An 18,117-nucleotide genomic window follows, 5' to 3' on the forward strand; every position below is an offset into this window, starting at 1 on the left:
GGTCGAAACAACAACAGTAAACAAACCAAATAACTCGCAAACAAATACGGCACAAAAAGCCAACGAAGAAGATACAAACAAAAATGCAACAGCAAATATCAGCGCAGCCAAGAAAACAACATCCAACAACATACCCAAATCCCAGCAGACTAACAATACAACAACACCAGTAAGTCTACAAACACCAACTAATTCATGCACAACAATTATTTAGATAAGTCACAACATTAATACTTAGTAATAATACATTAACACACACATACATATTACATATCCTATGTTAACATTATTACAGTGGAATATAAACGGGTACAACAATAGCTACATAGAACTTGAAATCCTAATAAAGACGTATACACCCTCAGTCATACTTCTGAATGAGACCCACCTCGCCCATAATTCCTATGCCCCCACTCCCAAAACTTACGTAGGGCACTTCCATAACCTTCCCCACATCAACACCAATAAACAAGGAATCGCTATTCTTGTTAAGCGTAACCTACCCCACCGCTACTTTCCCACCACATCCAATATTTCCTCACTATCCATAGAACTACAAACTTCTTCCAGATTCATAATATAATAACTTGCGCTTGCTCTCCTCCTAGTCAATCAGTAACGACCGCTGATTTTTACAACCTTTTTCTCTCCCCTCCTCAACTCTTTATCCTTACAGGCGATTTTAATGCTTGGAGCCCCTTCTGGGGTTCTACCTCCTCTAATCAGAGAGGGCGCGCTATAGAAGACGCAACCCTTACTTCATTACTTCAGACTGTATTGTACTCAATGACGGCTCTCCCACCCACTTCTCAACTCACTCAACCTTTACCCATATTGACCTTACCCTGTCATCTCCCTCCTTCTCCAACAACTCATCATGGTCCCTCATAGATGACCTTCACGGCAGCGATCACTTCCCTATACTTATCAAAATTCACACGTCCCGACCCACTGTTCCTTTTTCCCCTAGAATCAAATTTAAAACAGATAGAGCGGATTGGAACAAATTCGAACTTGGTTGCGAGTCCTATTCCAACTCCTTCCCACTGTCTTTCAACATCAACCTCTAACCTCCTTAAAGCGATTCGATGTGCGGCCCACACCTCCGTACCCCTGTCCTCAACAAAACCAGTAAAACCAGCCCCATTATGGTGGAACAAAGAAATTGCCTCCCTTAGGTAAGCCCAGCAACACGCTTGGCACTATTTTAAACGCAATCGATCCACTTCAAATCTCATTCAATACAGAAAATTGAACGCACAATTTCGTCGTGTAATTAAGGAAGCAAAGCTGCACTGTTTTCGAAAGTTCACCAGCAGCATTTCTGTGTCATCTGACCCTAAGAGAATATGGGCAGACATAAAAAAGCTCACTGGTGTGCCTTGCAATCCCAAATCAACTCCCTTAATTCCTCTCACGGCAATCTTCTATATCCTTGGGTTATAGCTCAAGAATTTGCCAGCCACTTTTCTAATGCCTCTTCAGACCACACTTTGCCTCCCGAATTTATTATACCTAAACACTCGCTAATTCCCCAAAAAAGTACCACTCCTAACCTCTCCTACTCTGCCAGACTCTTAGAAGCCGACATATCTCTCCTTGAGCTCAAACTTGTCCTGTCCGCAACAAAAGGCCTGACTCCCAGCATCGACAAAATATCCTCTCCCATGATTAAGCATCTCCCTCTTTCCCTCCTTCACTGTTTAATCAAGCATTACAACAATATCCTCACCACAGGTCACTACCCACGTATGGAAAACAAGCGCAGTAATTCCTCTCCTAAAACACGGAAAATCACCTTGCGACGTCAACAGCTATCGCCCAATTTCACTCCTTCCCTGCCTAGGCAAATTAATGGAAAAGATAATCGCTACCATATTAACCTGGTATGCCCACTCAAACAAACGCATCCACCCAAATCAAGTCGCTTTCAAAAAGGGACTAGGCACAACAGATGCTTGACCATTTTATTTCAAACGCGCTTTCCAGCAAAAACCACATCTCCTTGCTTTCACTCGACTTTCAAAAAGCATTTGATCGGATTGGAATTCAGGTTGTACTCAGACAACTCGACAAATGGAAGGTCGGTCCCAAATTGTACAATTTCATAAAATCATTTCTCTGGAACAGAAAATTACGCGTCCTTATATCCAACACCCGCTCTCCTATTTTCCCACTCGATAATGGCACTCCACAGGGATCCCCTTTACCGGTCATTTTGTTCATTATAGCCTTTAACGAAATTATATAGTACCATTTTGAGCAAGTTTCCAACAATCCAACACCAAATATACGCAGACGCTGTACTGCTATTCTCCAAATCCAAGGATCAAGCGGAAGTAATGCGAACCTTTTCCAAAATCCTACAGCTTTTATCCACTTGGCCTCTATCCTCAAGCCCATCAATTTATCCTAGTAAAACCAAAATGTTTCATGTATGTAAAAAACGGGAGTGTCCTCCTTCTTCCCTTACCCTAAATGGCGTAAATATTGTAAATACAGATAATCTTAAGTTTCTTGGTGTTATATTCGATCCCAAGTATTCCTTCCAACTGCACTGTAAATATGTTAGGGAAAAACTATATGTTAAGTTAAATATTATTAAATACTTATCAAGCAAACGCTCGCTATTAGCTCAACCCTTCTGATTAAGGTGGTAAAAGCCCTCATCCTATCAACCATTAATTACGGTCTAGCTGTTTATGGATTACACGCCAAACAAAATCTAAAGGTGCTTGCTGCCCCCTACCATGCCGCAGTGCGCAGATCCATACGCGCCTTTCCGACATCGCCCATAAAGGCCATGCTTGCCAAATCGGGCCTTCCGTCTCCATACGTCAACATGGAGGACAAAATATTCAGGCTCTATCCAAAGCCTACTAGAGCCGCCTAAGCCTCAACCTTCTTATTGGCAAAGACTTTCAATCTGCAACCTCACGCGTATCTACACCTAAAATACCCTCATCAATACACACCTGCGCCCTAAACTACACACTCTGCGGTACACTAATCACCCACCGTGGGCGGTTAGCAAAAAATCTTTTATCAACGACCTAGTTAATTTACGGAAAGATAATACTCCAAGCGCCGTTTACAGGGCCAAGTTCTCCCAATCTATCGCAGACTACAAATTTAACGGGTGGCAATTGGTTTTTACTGACGGGTCAAAAGGATCCCACACTTCTTACGCAGTGGTAAAGGAAAATCAGGAAGTTATCGCGTACGGCCTTCTATTTTCATTCTGCTCTATTTTCACCGCTGAAGCAACCGCCATATTACAAGCCGTTCAATACTGCGCCAAAAGTAAGGGTAAACATATAATTTGCTCTGACAGTTTGTCCTGCTTCCAAGCCATCAAAAACCACAAAAAATCAAGCAAAATCATCGTCAGCATTAAAAACATACTAATTACCCATCGGAGTAGCATCAAAATTATGTGAATACCTGGGCACTCCGGCATCCAGGGTAACACACTGGCAGATACAATTGCCAAAGACATGTCCATTACACCAACAGTTACATCAGAAGTCATCCTACCTAGCGACATATAGTATACCGACTTATTCATGAACAGAGGCAAACTAAGTTACTTCGTGGAATGGTCGTATTATAAACACCATTATTCGAACATTAAGCCCAAACGATCAAAACCTGCCTATCCATCATCGGTACCCACCAACCACATTACCCCATACACACGACTCCGTATTGGACACACATTAATTACTAGCGTACACCTATTACAGGGTAATACATCCAACACCTGCCCCTTCTGCCAAGCAACAGTCAGTGTACATCATCTACTGGTATCCTACCCAGAACTTGCTTCTCAAAGGCATCACCACTTCAGCAACACAGATCCTCTTTTACCTTTAAAAGAAGCCACTGAAGAAAACATTAAAAAAATTTACAAATTTCTGAACGACACCGACCTACTCCGTCGTATCTGATCCAACACACATCACCAGCCAGCCCAAAAGCCTCTGCTGATAGCGCTGCGTTTGCTTAAGGGGGGGGGGTAGGGTTTTTAGGGTAAAAAAAAATCGATTTTGGTTTATTTGAGAAAATGAATGTACATAATCTCAAGAATGTTGTGTCCAAATTTTAAGTCAATCGGTGCAAAAATCACAAAGTTAGAGCATTATAACCGTTGGCCGCTCCGACTCGGCTACCTGCTATGGTCGAACTTTAAATCGATTTTCTGGAAAACGACGTTTTTCAAGTCGGTGGACACTTTTTCTCTGAATCTACTCGGCCGATCTTCCTGAAATTTTGTACGCACTTTCTCTACATAATTACCGAGGTAACCCTGGGAGGTTTTTTTGTTTTTTCAATTTTTATTTATTTTACAATAAACAATATTATGCGATTTATCGTCTAAAAATCGAACTTCTACTTCAAATGTTAAAAAAAATTGAAAAAAAATTTTTTTTTAATAAAAACTCGACAGGGTTACCTCGGACAATTAATTACCTAATGAAAACTCTTTGATTTTTTGATTTCAGATGATCCAATGCTGAGAAAAACTGTCCACGGCAAATTGCCTTTTTTTCGAGACGTCTGCGTAGATCTGCTGTCAACGGCGCAATTTTGTATATTTTCTTGTGAAACTTTTTGTAAATATTTTTGAAATATGAGTTTACAGTATACTAATTGGATAAATAAATTTACATGAAACCCCCCCCCCCCCCCCCCCCCCTTAAGTTTACTTATAATTTTATTACCATGTAAGCTTTTAAAAATAAAAAATAAAAAATAAATAAAAATTAAATTGTTTTTAAGAAAACAAAAGCCATCTGAAACCGATTTATATTGAAGCATTTTTTACATAATTTCATTTTACCATCCCATTTTATCGCATATCTCAAAAAAAAATGCGTCGAACAACCCCTATCGGCAATTATAAACAACGCGCAAAAAGACACGGATGCTCCACCCAAACACAAGTACTCCACCAAGCGTAAAAATAGTCCTGTAAAATTATGTTGCATCATGAGTATGCGCTTAAATTAAGCCGCGTTAAATAATCGAACTACAAGTTTCTGTGCTGATAAAACAGTGCAGCCATAACCAAGATTCAACTTAACTGAACTGCCTTACCACAAGTAAAACAGAGTAGTTAATTGGATAGCGAAGTCTCACCAGAGAACGTTCTCACGATCTCACGGACAACGTATTATGTGAATTGTTAAAAATTAAGAGGAACGGTAAAGACTATTTTGGTGCTCACACTCGCCAACGTATCGTAGTCCATTGTCGCAGCCCGTAGAATACACAAAATTGAACAGAACTCATCCCGTTCTTTTAGTTACATATTTACACAATACATCGGTTTGTGTGTGCTTGTGTTTGGTTGTACCGACACAATGCTGCCATTGATATTTTTGCATACACACTTTTTCGCACATCCGCGTTATCAGTTACAATTTCTCATTGTTTAATAAACCAAAGCCACAAAACAGCAAATGCAAATAGTTCATTTATCTGTAATTAACATTATTTTTAAGTTATTTTAATAAAAACTTAAATTTTTCTAAGTTTATTTTGTAAATGGTTTCGATATCTACAGTTTGGCAACACTGAGTGGTGAGAGAAAAAATCAGTTGACACGATTCTACGAAAATTTCTAAAATCAAATGATTAAATCTACGGTACTATGGAACAGAAGGGTGGTGATTTTTCATTTGCATGGGGCTCTAATTAGTTTCATCGTATCAGCTGACACGGGCCTGCGTTTACGTTGATGACTGTGAGCACCATTTCACCTCACCCCATGTGGCTGCGTCGAAATTCTTAACAGAGCTGTGTGCAATGGATTCTCACTAAGTATATTGACTCTGCACAGTTTTTGGCTTCTGTAGGATATCAAATTGACAAATAGCCGATTGCAATTTGCAAGGCATTGGAATATATTTTTATTGCTATATTCCTTGAAAAATGAAAGTTTGTTCTTGCCTATTTTTTGTAGGTATGTATTTTATTCACACTATTCGTAGCCTGTGAGACGTCTCTCCATTAACATTCTTTGCAGTGCACCTCTCACCGAAGTTTCAAACCACTCAAAATTAACTTAGCAGGCAAACCACATTCTTTCCGTATGGCAACGTCCATTCACCCGGTAAACAACACGTCAGTTTTTGTTTTTGCCATCATTCTCAGAACGCTTTTGTATTATCAGAATCGCTTTGTATCTATTAGTTCCAGCTGTAACCAATTAATTTGTAATCAGTTGATTAATTGAAGACGTCGCAAAGCTGATGAGGCCTCTAATCTTAATAGTGCCGTTGTTGGTGTGTTTAGCGTACGCTGGGCCGGAAGAGGAAGAGGGTGTGCGCTATGCCAATCGTTGCGAAGCCTGCAAAATTCTTGCCACAGAATTGCAGGAACGCCTCAAGGAAACTGGCAAATCACACGATGTTATCGAAATGGGGTGAGCTGCTGCAAAGAAATATAGAGCTAAAGTAAATTTGAACATATTTTATGCATGATTTTCTACCAGTTACTCACTCGACGATGTGAAGCCGAAGAAACGCACCGCATATCGGCGCAGTGAACTGCGTTTACTCGAATCACTGGAGAATGTTTGCGAACGTGTTTTGGAGTATAATTTACATAAGGAACGCACCGATAGCACACGCTTTGCCAAAGGTATGTCGCAAACGTTTCAAACTCTGCATGGACTCGTCGACAAGGGAGTTAAAGTGGATTTAGGTATACCCTACGAGTTGTGGGACAAGCCACCGGTAGAAGTGACGCAAATGAAGGCGCAGTGCGAAGAAATGGCTGAAAACTATGAGGATGTTATTTCCGATTGGTATTTTAAGCATCAAGATGAAAAGCCGTTAATTGTACATCTTTGCGAGGATGCGGTGCTGGCCCAAGATAATCGAAAATGTTTGACAGAAACATTGCCGACTGTTGAAAGTGGCAAACAAATTGATGATAAAGAAAATACGAACAAAAATAACCAAAAGAAGTCTAAGAAGCAGTCAACGAACATAAAAGGTGATACAAGTAAAATCGATGCGAACAAAGAAGAGCTTTGAGGGAATACAATTTAGAAATTTAGTTTACACTTCCTATTAATTTTATTTTACTTACTGAAATTAGTCTTAAAAGCTAAGCATGTAGTTGTTGGCTACATCAACACTTCCACGAACATAATTCGCCAACAATGCATTGAGTACTTTTCCTCTCATAGCATTTATTTTTTAGTAAAACTTAAGATTCCTAAAGCATAATAAATATGTGCATGTTAAATTAAGTAGATAAAGGTAAAATTATGTTTTATTTTGTGACAGCAATCGATTAAGCTTATTGGGGCTCCGCAACGAGTTTCTAAAACAAAGGCTGCGTGAGCTTTGGCCGGTTTTACATATAAGTCATGCAATTTTTCAGGCCAGGCTGCCATATACTACATTTTCGGCTTTAATTTTGAGGAACATAAATTCCACATTTTTACATAGAATTAATAAATCACATTTTGTATCAACGAGCTTTAAAATATCACATTATTTGAATTTGCAATAAAGTTAATATAATTTTTCACCAAGGTTCGCTTATTATAAAATAAATATTAGCCACTTATTATTAGTTTTAAAAAATGATTCGCATAACCGCATTGCTAAGCATTTATGAATGACCACGTTGGTGTGCTCTCACTTTCTATTACACTAAACCACATAGACAAACGTCCAAAAGAATACGTTGAAGATAAGAAAAGCTAATGGAAATGCACAACGCGCCTTTCGATCGATCCACATGGATATTTCTTGTGGTGTAAGCGTGGTCCAACCGTTATTTTGTTGCTCTTCGCCCATTTCCATATTTATCAAATCGCGCTTGCTACAACTCGAATCGCCCGTATTTGCGGTTGTGCCGGTAAAACTAGTATCTTTCGACGAGGTATCCAGTGCTTCATTTTCGTGTATGGTATGAATAGGTATATTGTGTACGGTTAGGTAATTATTAAATGACAACGCTTCATTGGATCCTTGACCAGTAGCAGTTGGCGCACAAAAGGAACGTGAACGCACCGAGGCACGCCGTGAAGGACGTGGCGACAACGTTGACTTCAGTATATGTTTGCTATTCAATTTCTTTACATCCACATTGCGTTTGCGACGCCAAATGGTATTAACGAAAGCAAATTCGATTAGACTACCGAAAATAAAAAGTGTGCAACCAAGAAACCACACTTCGGAGACTTTTATATAACTAACTTTTGGTAAAGTTTTACCTATGAAGAGAAAAAATTGAAATACATAGAGCAAAATTACTATATCGTCGTATCATATAAACACCTTGAGCTGAAGCAAGTGTTATAAATGTTAGCATTGTGCTAGTGCCAAGCATGATGCGTGGCGCCGCTTGATCAGCTTGTAACCAGAATGATACCCACGATATGGCCACAATCAATATTGAGGGCAGGAAATAGTCCATGACGTAGAAACCTACTTCACGCATTAAATGCACCGAAAAACTCAGTGAGCTGTAATTCCCAGCAAAGGCACCATGCCTCAAATCATTCAAGTCTGCATTGACAACAGTTTCATTGGACCAGACACCGTTTAAAATGTATTCAGTAAGATGCAATGCTGGATCAATAGTTATCGGCCGCTTTTGTTCCCAATGCAGCACAAGCTCGGAGGTATTGTACATCCAACTCTCTAATATGGTACTGCATTGCTGTTCATCAAAAGGAAATTTCTGCAGATTCATCCAGCAGTACAGGGTAGCTTTAATACGGGACGAGATAATTACCGTGCCATCAGGTGAAATTGAAGTTAGTATGTCCTTTTCGTTGGTGCCTACGGCGGTGTATTGGAAAAATATATTCAAACACGTCTCTAGCAATATGCACTAAAAAATCTGTTAAATCAATTATATTACCCAGTAGGCTCGAATCCCTCTCATTTGCCAGAAAAATATGCGGCATCCAAAGCGTATCACGTAACTGTTTCTCGCCCAAAATCGGCTGTCTTCTTTTTGGTGCCACTTTACGAAAAGTTAGGCGTGGATCGAGAAAGCGCAACTGCAGCAGAACATGTATTTTAAATTGCAAATCATGAGCCTCCAAGTTTTGCATAAAATATATGTACGCGCGCACATACACATCTATTGGTAGGGGGGCACCACTATCTGGTCGCTCCAGGCGATCATAACGACATCCGTGAGTGAGACGCTGAATTAACTGTGTCTGTGAGAGATTATCAGCATCATTTAAGGGTGGACAGTCCTTATCAGCAGGGATGGTGTAAGTTAAAGTAATAAGCACAAGAAAGACAACTATTTGCAGAACCATGCGGGTGCCCATTGTGCGATGTTGCGTTTAAATGTTGCTGCTATCAAATCTCAAAAACAACTTAATACTATTTAATTAGCAATGTTCTTTCACCGACGAGTCAATGCCGATAATACGTGTATACATGTGGATATGCAAATAACGGCAATTCTGCTGAATTATTGTTGTAAAAAGTACTGTAATTCAATACAATTATAAAAACGAAAATGTACAATGGTTGCCATAAAAAATAAAGAGGTAATACGTAAGTTATTAGATGCATAAAATTGAATGAATTGCTGAATTTTCAAATTTAACAAGTTTTTCGTAACTTTCTTTTAGTATATAAAGTAAAACTTGTGAACAGTGATCTTCAAACTGTAATATTGGTAAGTGCTACCAATTCTACACAAAGTGTTTCCACACACTCTTACCAACGAATCACTCCTGTGCTCGTAGCAAGGCGAATTTATTACAGGTGACAGCAAACACATATAAGTAAAACCCTACATGTATTTGTTGTTGCGTTTGGTGCAAGCATCATGTCAAAATCAGCAAGCAAATGTAAACATACCAATACATACGAACAAAGCATATCATTTTGACGTAAGCCATACCTACGGCGAAAAATTCAGCTGGGTGAATGCTGTCACCTTATTAAATCCACCTTGGCTCGTAGTTCCTAATAAAATGTTCACGTCAGTTTTTGTAAAATCATCGTAATATTTTACTGGCGTGGCCAGATCTTTTTTATTTGTATCAATTTAGCTATTTTATTTAATTTTATATTTGCTGTGAATCCTGCGAATGTATTATTTACTTTTCATTGTGATATTCAAATTCCGAATGCAAGTGAAAATGTCTCCAAAATGCCCAAGATTTATTAATAAATGGCTTAAGTAAGTAGTAGCGGTAGTAGTTCCTAATAGTGTTCTTTCATAGGTAGAGGAAAAAATGAGGAAGATAACATATTGTGACTAATCGCGAATGTTCGCGAAAATGCTGGCAATGCCGAGCGAATAAAATACTAGGCCTCTTCATTTCGCCAAGAAATGAAGCAACTGCAACAAATAAACATATGTCGGCAATGTGGGAAGAGAGCTGCCTTAAATTACATGGCTGGTAAGGCAGTGCGTCTAATGAGCTATAGCCATACTTGCAAGGCGAATTTATTATAGGTGACAGCAACCACATATGCGTTGTTGCGTTTGGTCCAAGCATCACGTCAAAATCAGCTGTTCATTTGCAATGTGATTTGCTTGTTAAACGTACGCTGGAAATAGTCACAAAATAAAAAGTCGCCACATTTCCCACAGTTCATTGAAGATGTCGTATGTAGCTTATGTGCAAGGTGGATTTATTACGTGTGAATTGTAAGATCTTGTGGATATGAAAGAAATCATTTTAGTTTGCAGTATTTTAATTATTAATACGTAATAAATCCACCTTGCATACTTGCTAGCAGCGAATCTTACTCGATAACTTTGTTGTTGCTTTCGCATGCAAATTTTTCGTCAAATTAATCGAGCATAGGATAGCGAGCGGAGAAATGGCGAATAGAAGAGGCCTACTGAAGCAAAATCAAGAATGACAGATTACAAGGTAGAAGTTGCTAGAAGATACGAGTTGCCACATCTAGAAATTACGATAGTTTTTAAGCACAGTTTTTTGCGAATTCGACAGAAAAAGTGACATTTGTCAAGAAAATAAAAAATCGGTTGTGTGCAAAGTTACTTGTTTGCAAATCAATTAATGAATATATGAATTTTTAAATTAAACAGTAATATAATAATTTCGGCTTTCGGGAAATTAAGGTATTCGATCTGAATAGTCCTAATATATACAATATAACCTTAGGGCCTTGGCACACGGGCCGTATCGTCATCGTAGCGTATGCGAGAAAATGCACCTGAGGCATGTTTTTTTTTTAACAACGGAATAATCTTATTTAAAAGGTTTTTGTCTGCAATTAAAAATTGGTCTATGAACTTTCCTAAAAAATTATATAGTTTACAAAAGTTTTGTTCATAATTATCGACAGATAGTAATGCGAAAAAAAATTACGCAGTATTCTATAATAGAGTAGCTGAAGAGATAAGGGATAACTTTTGTTGAAGTTTAGGCTAGGCTAAAGAGTGAAGCCGGCTACAATTTTTACAAGCTCCTTAAAAACAATTTTAGACTTCTTGTGAAATGTCTCAAATTTGTAATCATCCTGTTTCTTTCGGTGCCTCCTGTTTCTTTCATTTTGCCTCCAATGGAAAAGATAATACAATAAAATAAATTCGTTTTCATCGTATTGCCGATGACGATACGACCCCTGTCCGAAAGCCCCTTACACAGCACGCATACTCTAACTTTCACTTAACGAGTCATGGGAATTATAATATTTTCAAAATTAACTCTTTATCGTTTTAAAAAACTATCGTTTAAAATACACAGTAGTAAGTGCCTCTTCTCTGGCTTCACACCTTATATTTGAGAAATACATTAGGACCATTTAGACCTCATTTTAAAAAATCCATCATTCAAATGGTTTTTTTTAATCATTGGAGCAAAACACACTTTATTTTTGTAATGAAAACAATAGTTTCCTCTTTCCTATATGAGATGTTATCTGTCCAATTGGTTTAAAAGTGTTTGTGTAGACATAGGATTATTCACACTTTTCATTTCCTTGTGGCAATCCTTTATTCACACTTGGCAACCGTCAACACCACGCCACAGCTGATTGCGTCTACTAACAAAATCCCATTTGTGTAAAGTTTGCTGAAATTTCGATTTTTTAATATGAGTGAAAATGTTTATTTGTGCTAGTTTGAACAATTAATATTTTTCATTGATTATAGAGTTTGAACAAGGGTTATACTTTGGTATTGCGATCTTCGATTTAATATATAAAACCTTGAGACGCAAGTACGGAAGTGGTTGAAATCACAATATCATCAAATTTACTTGTATTAAATTGCAGATAATGGAACCAATGGAAACATCAATATCCGCTAATGAGTCTGAAACTCCAACAGATACGTCGACTCTTATGGAAACAGATGAGCCTAGTGAGTCTTCAGCGCCTGCGGGTGGCGTTTCAAATACAGGAGTCAACGGAAATAATGATGGGAATAACGAAAGTGCTGCTACCGATGAATTACGCACCTCATCAACTGACGAGAAGAACGACAGTGCTAATGCAAACGATAACAGCCAATCAAGCGATCAGCATAATGGTGTCTCCTCGACTACAGACATGCCACCGCCGCCCCCATCAACTGGGAGCGGACTCCCAGGAGAAAGTAACGTCACAGCAACTACTACGGGAGGACCTCCCATTGACGAAGAAGATGCCAAATGGCATACGGTGGGCATTTATACTGGACTCAATGCAACAGTTTCTTCGTACATAGACAACAGTATTTGGTCATCGTCTGGGTTGAAATTGACATCCAGAGACTTACCAGATCTTTCAACAATTCAACGCGTTAATCTGGAGCCAGGTACTGCTTATCGTTTTCGTTTGCGTGCTATCAACACGTGTGGTGCCAGCGATTGGAGTGAGATATCGAGTTTTAAAACCTGTTTGCCCGGTTTCCCGGGTGCACCATCTGCTATTAAAATATCAAAATCATCCGAAGGTGCTCACCTTACGTGGGAACCACCACCGAGCTGTGTGAATTCGAATGAAATTATCGAATATTCCGTATATTTGGCAGTTAAACCGGGCAAAGACAAAGATGGCAAACCAATAGGCGCAGGCGCGCGTCTACCGGCACAACTTGCATTTGTACGCGTATATGTGGGCGCAGCTAATCAATGTACAGTAGCGCATTCATCATTGGCTACGGCGCACGTTGATTGTTCAAATAAGCCGGCTATAATTTTTCGCATTGCTGCGCGCAATGATAAAGGTTATGGACCGGCTACTCAGGTTAGGTGGCTGCAGGATCCGGTACAGAGCGGTGCATCCCCGGGAAGCGGTTTGGCTGGTGGAGCTGGTAGCATACAATCTCCAACACGCATTAAGCCGGAATTGGGAAGTGCGTCGCCTAACAAACGTTTTAAGAGCAGCGGTGGAGTTGGCGGTGGCGGGCGCGCAGTATTGCCATAACTTGATCGACAGCGGGGAAGCGAGAAGTGATGAAAATTCGAGCGTGGAGTATACCATGAAAACGCAAAATCTGCATTTTTCCAAATTACAACGGACCATGCGTATATAAAATAATTAGTTTTAAGCCATACTATTAATTTCCATTTAAAAGGTAAATTTTTATTGCTTATATATGTATATATGGAATAAATAAAGATACACAGCCACAATCAGTAGATTAAAATTTCGCAAATTGTTGAGACACGGCGACACCTCGTTTCACACAGCGGTTACGCCATATTTCCGAAAATTTTCTGCAAATGTATAAACAACAAACAAGACTTTGTGAATGAATATGTAAAATTCCATAAACAAATAAACATATTTGGGCAATAAATTTATGAAATTGCGACTTAAATCCGTTACAAATAAATCTAGTTTCTGTTTAGGTTCAGATACGATTGACAGTTCAAGGCGAAACTATTAAAGGTGGTATCGGTAAATCAGCTGATGTTTATTTCTTTCGCCGTGTCCCTGTGGCTGTCAGCTCAGAATGAAATAAGGCAAATTCATTATTTGTTTTCTAGTTTCTCAATACTTTGCTTTGACAACGAAATGTACAAAACATTTTTGTTGGTATAGTGCCACCACCTTTAATGAATGTGACATGTGGCAGTTGATATACAACTTGAAAACTTCGAAAAATGGTGAAAAAGGCATGCTTAAAAAAAAATGCTTACAAAAAAAAAAATAATAATAGAAAGAAGAAATAATAAAAATAAAATAAAAAAATTGTTAAAAAAAAATTGTATAAAATAAAAAATTAAAAAAAAATTGTATAAAATAAAAAATTAATATAATAAAATAAATAAAAATAAAAAAATAAATAAATAAAAAAAGTAATGCAAAAAATAAAAAATAATAATACAGCAAAAAATAATAAAAAAATACTAAAAATAATAATAAAAAGATAACAATACAAAAATAATAAAAAGTAATAATTAAAAAACAATTATTACAAAAAAAAATAAAAATATAATAAAAGAATAATAAAAAATGTAATAAAAAAATAATAATATAAAAAAAATATATAAAAAAATTTGTTGTATAATTATAAAAAAATAATTGTATATATAAAAAATATAAAATAATAATAAAAATAATAATTAACAAAAAAAATCAAATAAAATAAAGTAAAATAAAAAAAAATGCAACACACCTTCAATTGCTTGTGCGCTCTTTTCCAAACACTCCGCATTATTATGGTCCTTCATTACACTGGATGCCTTGATTTGCACACTATAATCCGGGCCATATTGGAGAAAATCTCTGTTGTCATCAGGTATGTCCTCTGGCAGTTGTATGGCGCAACAACTTGCGGTGAGCTGCGTCCAAAATCGACTGGCATTTCCAAAATTATAGCCACCGCCACCCAACAGTACAGTTGGCAGCTTCTGCTGCAATACAAATTGGACGCAGGCAATTATATCTGTCGGAGTTACATTGGTACCACCAAGCGGATCACCCACAATAACATCAGCACCACATTGTACTACGCAAGCCTCTGGCGAAAAGTACGCAAGAATTTTGCTAAAAACGCTGCAAAGAAACTACAAAAGTAAAAATTGTAATTTTCAAGTGCTTGAACTCACCGCTTAAAATATTTGCAGAAATTTCCGCCAGCAATTCCATCACGATAGGGAAAATTCGCAGTGTATCCTTTGCCGCCGGCAAATCCACAATCATCACAGCCACCAGTACCTGGATAGAAACCGCATTCGTAGCGATGCATGGAAAACGTGAAAACGCGTTGCGTCACCTCGAACGCTTCCTGCACACCATCGCCGTGATGTACATCCAAATCGACATAAAGCACACGCTTGAAATGTTTCCGCAGCACGAGTATGCCTAACACTATGTCATTGACGTAGCAATAACCAGCAGCGCGATCGCGTTGAGCATGATGCCAACCGCCTGTCCAATTAATTATCACAGTTTGTGCACCGTTTTTCTGAGCACCATATTTGCATAATGCTGCACATGCGCTCATGGTGGCGCCGGCAATTGTGCAAGCATATTCCCACATTCCTCTCCAGCTGGGGCAATCAAAGCCTAAACCGTACTCCAGATGTGTGTGTGTAGTATCCAAGCTGTAGTCATCATCATCGTCGCTTAACCGATCTTCCTCTACAGCGCTAGCGTTTAATGTCGCCTGAGGCATGGGTGCTGTACGCGCCTTTTCATAGCTAGGCGTCGCCTTTTCTAATAGTTGCTGTACGTAGTCATGATTGTGGAACATTCGTAGATCTGCGAGTTTACAAACCTTTGGTTCCAGCCGTTGCATATGCTTGAGCAAGCCATAAGAGGCGATCAGGCGGTGTGTTAGTGAAGCCTATGAAGAAGGTGCATTGTTAGCGTAGTGTGTTAACCCTATCGGGGTACTTACTCTACCTCGAACGGCAGGATTCTTATCAGCTTGCTGTGTTAAATTCTCGTTGTGCACATATATAACTTGTCTCTGCCGCATTTCTTGTTTTAGACACAAAAAAATCTTATATATTTGAAATAGGCGCGAATATACACGAACAATCGTTCTTAAGTACTGCCAGTTCTAACAGGTACCGAATTCGAATACTCGATCCGAGGCTCTGAGCCTATTCGTTTTTTAATGAGTATTAAAATACACGAGTACCAAAAATAGCCGACCCGGCACGTCACTAGTCAGTGTTGCATTATGTAAAATTTTGCATGCGAAAGCAACAACAAAGTTATTTAGTAAAATTCGCCACGATTATGGCTATAGCTCATTAGGCCACACTGCCTTACCAGCACAAGTAATTTAAGGGCTTATATACAGAAGGCCGAAAAAAAGCGAATTTTCCAGAACTTTTTCTGAGAAAACTTTTAAATTTATTGATCTACAAATTTGTACACACATTATGTTATCTTTTAACTGTATTTTAAGGCTTAGTATTAGTAAAAATGTTTATTTGGAAAGGAGCTACAGCTGATCTCTGGCAGCTCCTCTCAAAAAACCAAACAGATTTCGTTAAAGTAATGTTAAACCTAGTAATTAATCGAACGAATAAGCAAAATAAATTTTTTTAACTAAAAGCCGGTTTCTCAAAAAAAAAAAAAAATAAATCGATATTTGACCAAAATTTCGGCCTTAAATTGTTTATAAATATACTTCTCGTTCAGAAAACCTTAGATTATTTACTAAAAGAAAATACTAAACCATACTCCCTCACGACAACACCAGTCCCCATGTTGCACAAGTCGTCAAAGCCGCACTCCAAGAGCTCGAATGGGTAGTCCTTCAGCACCCGTCGTATTCTCTTGCCCTTGCACCGACCGATTACCATCTTTTTCGCTCCCTGTCAAACCATATGCTAACAAAGAGGTCCTTAAAAACTGGTTCAACAACTTCCTTGACACCAGACTAGGCGATTTTTGGCGGAACGGCATTAACAAATTGGTCGAGAGTTAGGAAGAGGTTGTAAATAGTAACGGCGAGTGTATAATCGATTAACTTATTGATATAATTCCTGTTTTTTGTTTAAATAAAAGTCTTCGTTAAAACGATACGAACTTATTCCCCAAGTTAATACTTACTTTTTGCGCCGGCGCTAAATTCAAATCAAATATCAAATCATATAACAATTAATAAATTTATTTTTCTATAATTAGTGCTTTTGTATTATAAATTTACAATTTTACGTTAAACTACATACCCAAGTTACACTTAACATTACTAAGTACCACAATTTAAAAATTACTTCAATGCAACTAATACTCGTACATATGAATTTACTAACGTTCGTTAATTCACTAACATTTTAAATGTTGATTTTTATATCTAAGAATGTACTTGTATTTTGCTTACAACTAAAATTACAGTTAGTTATTTACTTATGCTGACATGTACAAAAAGATTTAGAATCTATGAGTATGCGAAAGTAGTTTAGTAGTTTATTTAATTTTGTTTCTGTCTGAAAGAATTATAGTTTTACTACAAAATATGTTCGTTTGACTTTTCAAGAACCGTACAAAAATGGGCAATTGTATTTTGCTAAATTTATTTTTGCGGAACCACCGAGGACACCATTTTTAATTATATGCAATATGTTTTTATACTAATTACATAAGTACAGACTGACAGCGAAGAAATGACGTTCTAAAGGTATTTACAATCTTTTCGTTTTTCTTTACAATCTTTTAGTTTTTCTTTGATATTTTGTTTCTATGTATATATTTATGTGTATACTCGTATTTTATGTATTTTTGAAAGAATTTATTCAACGTCTATGCACCGCTAAAGAAATACCTTGACTACCGATATTTGTTGTTGTTATTATTACATATATGTCCTTTTGCAAACTTAAGAGCGAATTTCTACACAGAATCGTTGGTTCCTCAAACACGAATTGTTGATTTCCACACAAAGCATAGCCCTAAGTTCGCGTTTCACGTGAAATGGCTGTTAAAATCCATACAAAATGCATTGCCGTGAAATATGCGTGAAATTTCGTATGCATCTTACGGCAAAGTATCATAGTACTTAGTTTACACCATGAAATGAAAGCATCGCGCAACAGTTATTTAAAATGCATATAAAGTTTTGTTTAGTGAAACGAGCTTTTCGCTTTAAGCCGCAGAATTGGCGTCACACCCAATAAGCTGGAATTTTACATCAACCAAAAATAAAGGTAATTTTACGACTGCACTACTATTTTTCACTTTCAGTTAT

At 37.8% G+C, this 18,117-nt stretch overlaps 4 protein-coding genes across 7 annotated transcripts; 2 read left to right on the forward strand and 2 right to left on the reverse strand.

The window, feature by feature from the left end:
• Nucleotides 1-6,125: 6,125 nt before the first annotated feature.
• On the forward strand, nt 6,126-7,552 carry LOC128858885 (protein canopy 4). Its single transcript, XM_054095442.1, has 2 exons — nt 6,126-6,430; nt 6,500-7,552. Exons 1-2 carry the CDS (start codon nt 6,258-6,260, stop codon nt 7,044-7,046), a joined length of 720 nt encoding a protein of 239 aa, XP_053951417.1. The 5' UTR covers nt 6,126-6,257; the 3' UTR covers nt 7,047-7,552.
• On the reverse strand, nt 7,261-9,680 carry LOC128858882 (pH-sensitive chloride channel 2). Its single transcript, XM_054095436.1, has 3 exons — nt 8,893-9,680; nt 8,304-8,810; nt 7,261-8,239 (listed from the first exon to the last, which is right to left on the reverse strand). Exons 1-3 carry the CDS (start codon nt 9,314-9,316, stop codon nt 7,674-7,676), a joined length of 1,497 nt encoding a protein of 498 aa, XP_053951411.1. The 5' UTR covers nt 9,317-9,680; the 3' UTR covers nt 7,261-7,673.
• Nucleotides 9,681-10,555: 875 nt separating this feature from the next.
• On the forward strand, nt 10,556-13,464 carry LOC128858884 (host cell factor-like). Of its 4 annotated transcripts, none has more exons than XM_054095438.1 (2): nt 10,556-10,885; nt 12,255-13,464. In XM_054095438.1, exons 1-2 carry the CDS (start codon nt 10,871-10,873, stop codon nt 13,386-13,388), a joined length of 1,149 nt encoding a protein of 382 aa, XP_053951413.1. In that variant the 5' UTR covers nt 10,556-10,870; the 3' UTR covers nt 13,389-13,464. The 4 variants fall into 4 exon arrangements, with proteins under 4 accessions (XP_053951413.1, XP_053951414.1, XP_053951415.1 ...); XM_054095439.1 differs by lacking the exon at nt 10,556-10,885 and adding an exon at nt 11,989-12,199; XM_054095440.1 differs by lacking the exon at nt 10,556-10,885 and adding an exon at nt 11,989-12,156.
• Nucleotides 13,465-13,527: 63 nt separating this feature from the next.
• On the reverse strand, nt 13,528-16,029 carry LOC128858883 (histone deacetylase 8-like). The gene is made up of 4 exons (XM_054095437.1): nt 15,814-16,029; nt 15,020-15,759; nt 14,587-14,966; nt 13,528-13,681 (listed from the first exon to the last, which is right to left on the reverse strand). The coding sequence occupies exons 1-4, from the start codon at nt 15,892-15,894 to the stop codon at nt 13,647-13,649; spliced, it is 1,236 nt and encodes a 411-aa protein (XP_053951412.1). The 5' UTR covers nt 15,895-16,029; the 3' UTR covers nt 13,528-13,646.
• Nucleotides 16,030-18,117: the final 2,088 nt, after the last annotated feature.

The sequence above is a fragment of the Anastrepha ludens genome, chromosome 3, assembly GCF_028408465.1.
Source record: "Anastrepha ludens isolate Willacy chromosome 3, idAnaLude1.1, whole genome shotgun sequence".
NCBI classification, from domain to species: Eukaryota; Metazoa; Arthropoda; class Insecta; order Diptera; family Tephritidae; genus Anastrepha; species Anastrepha ludens.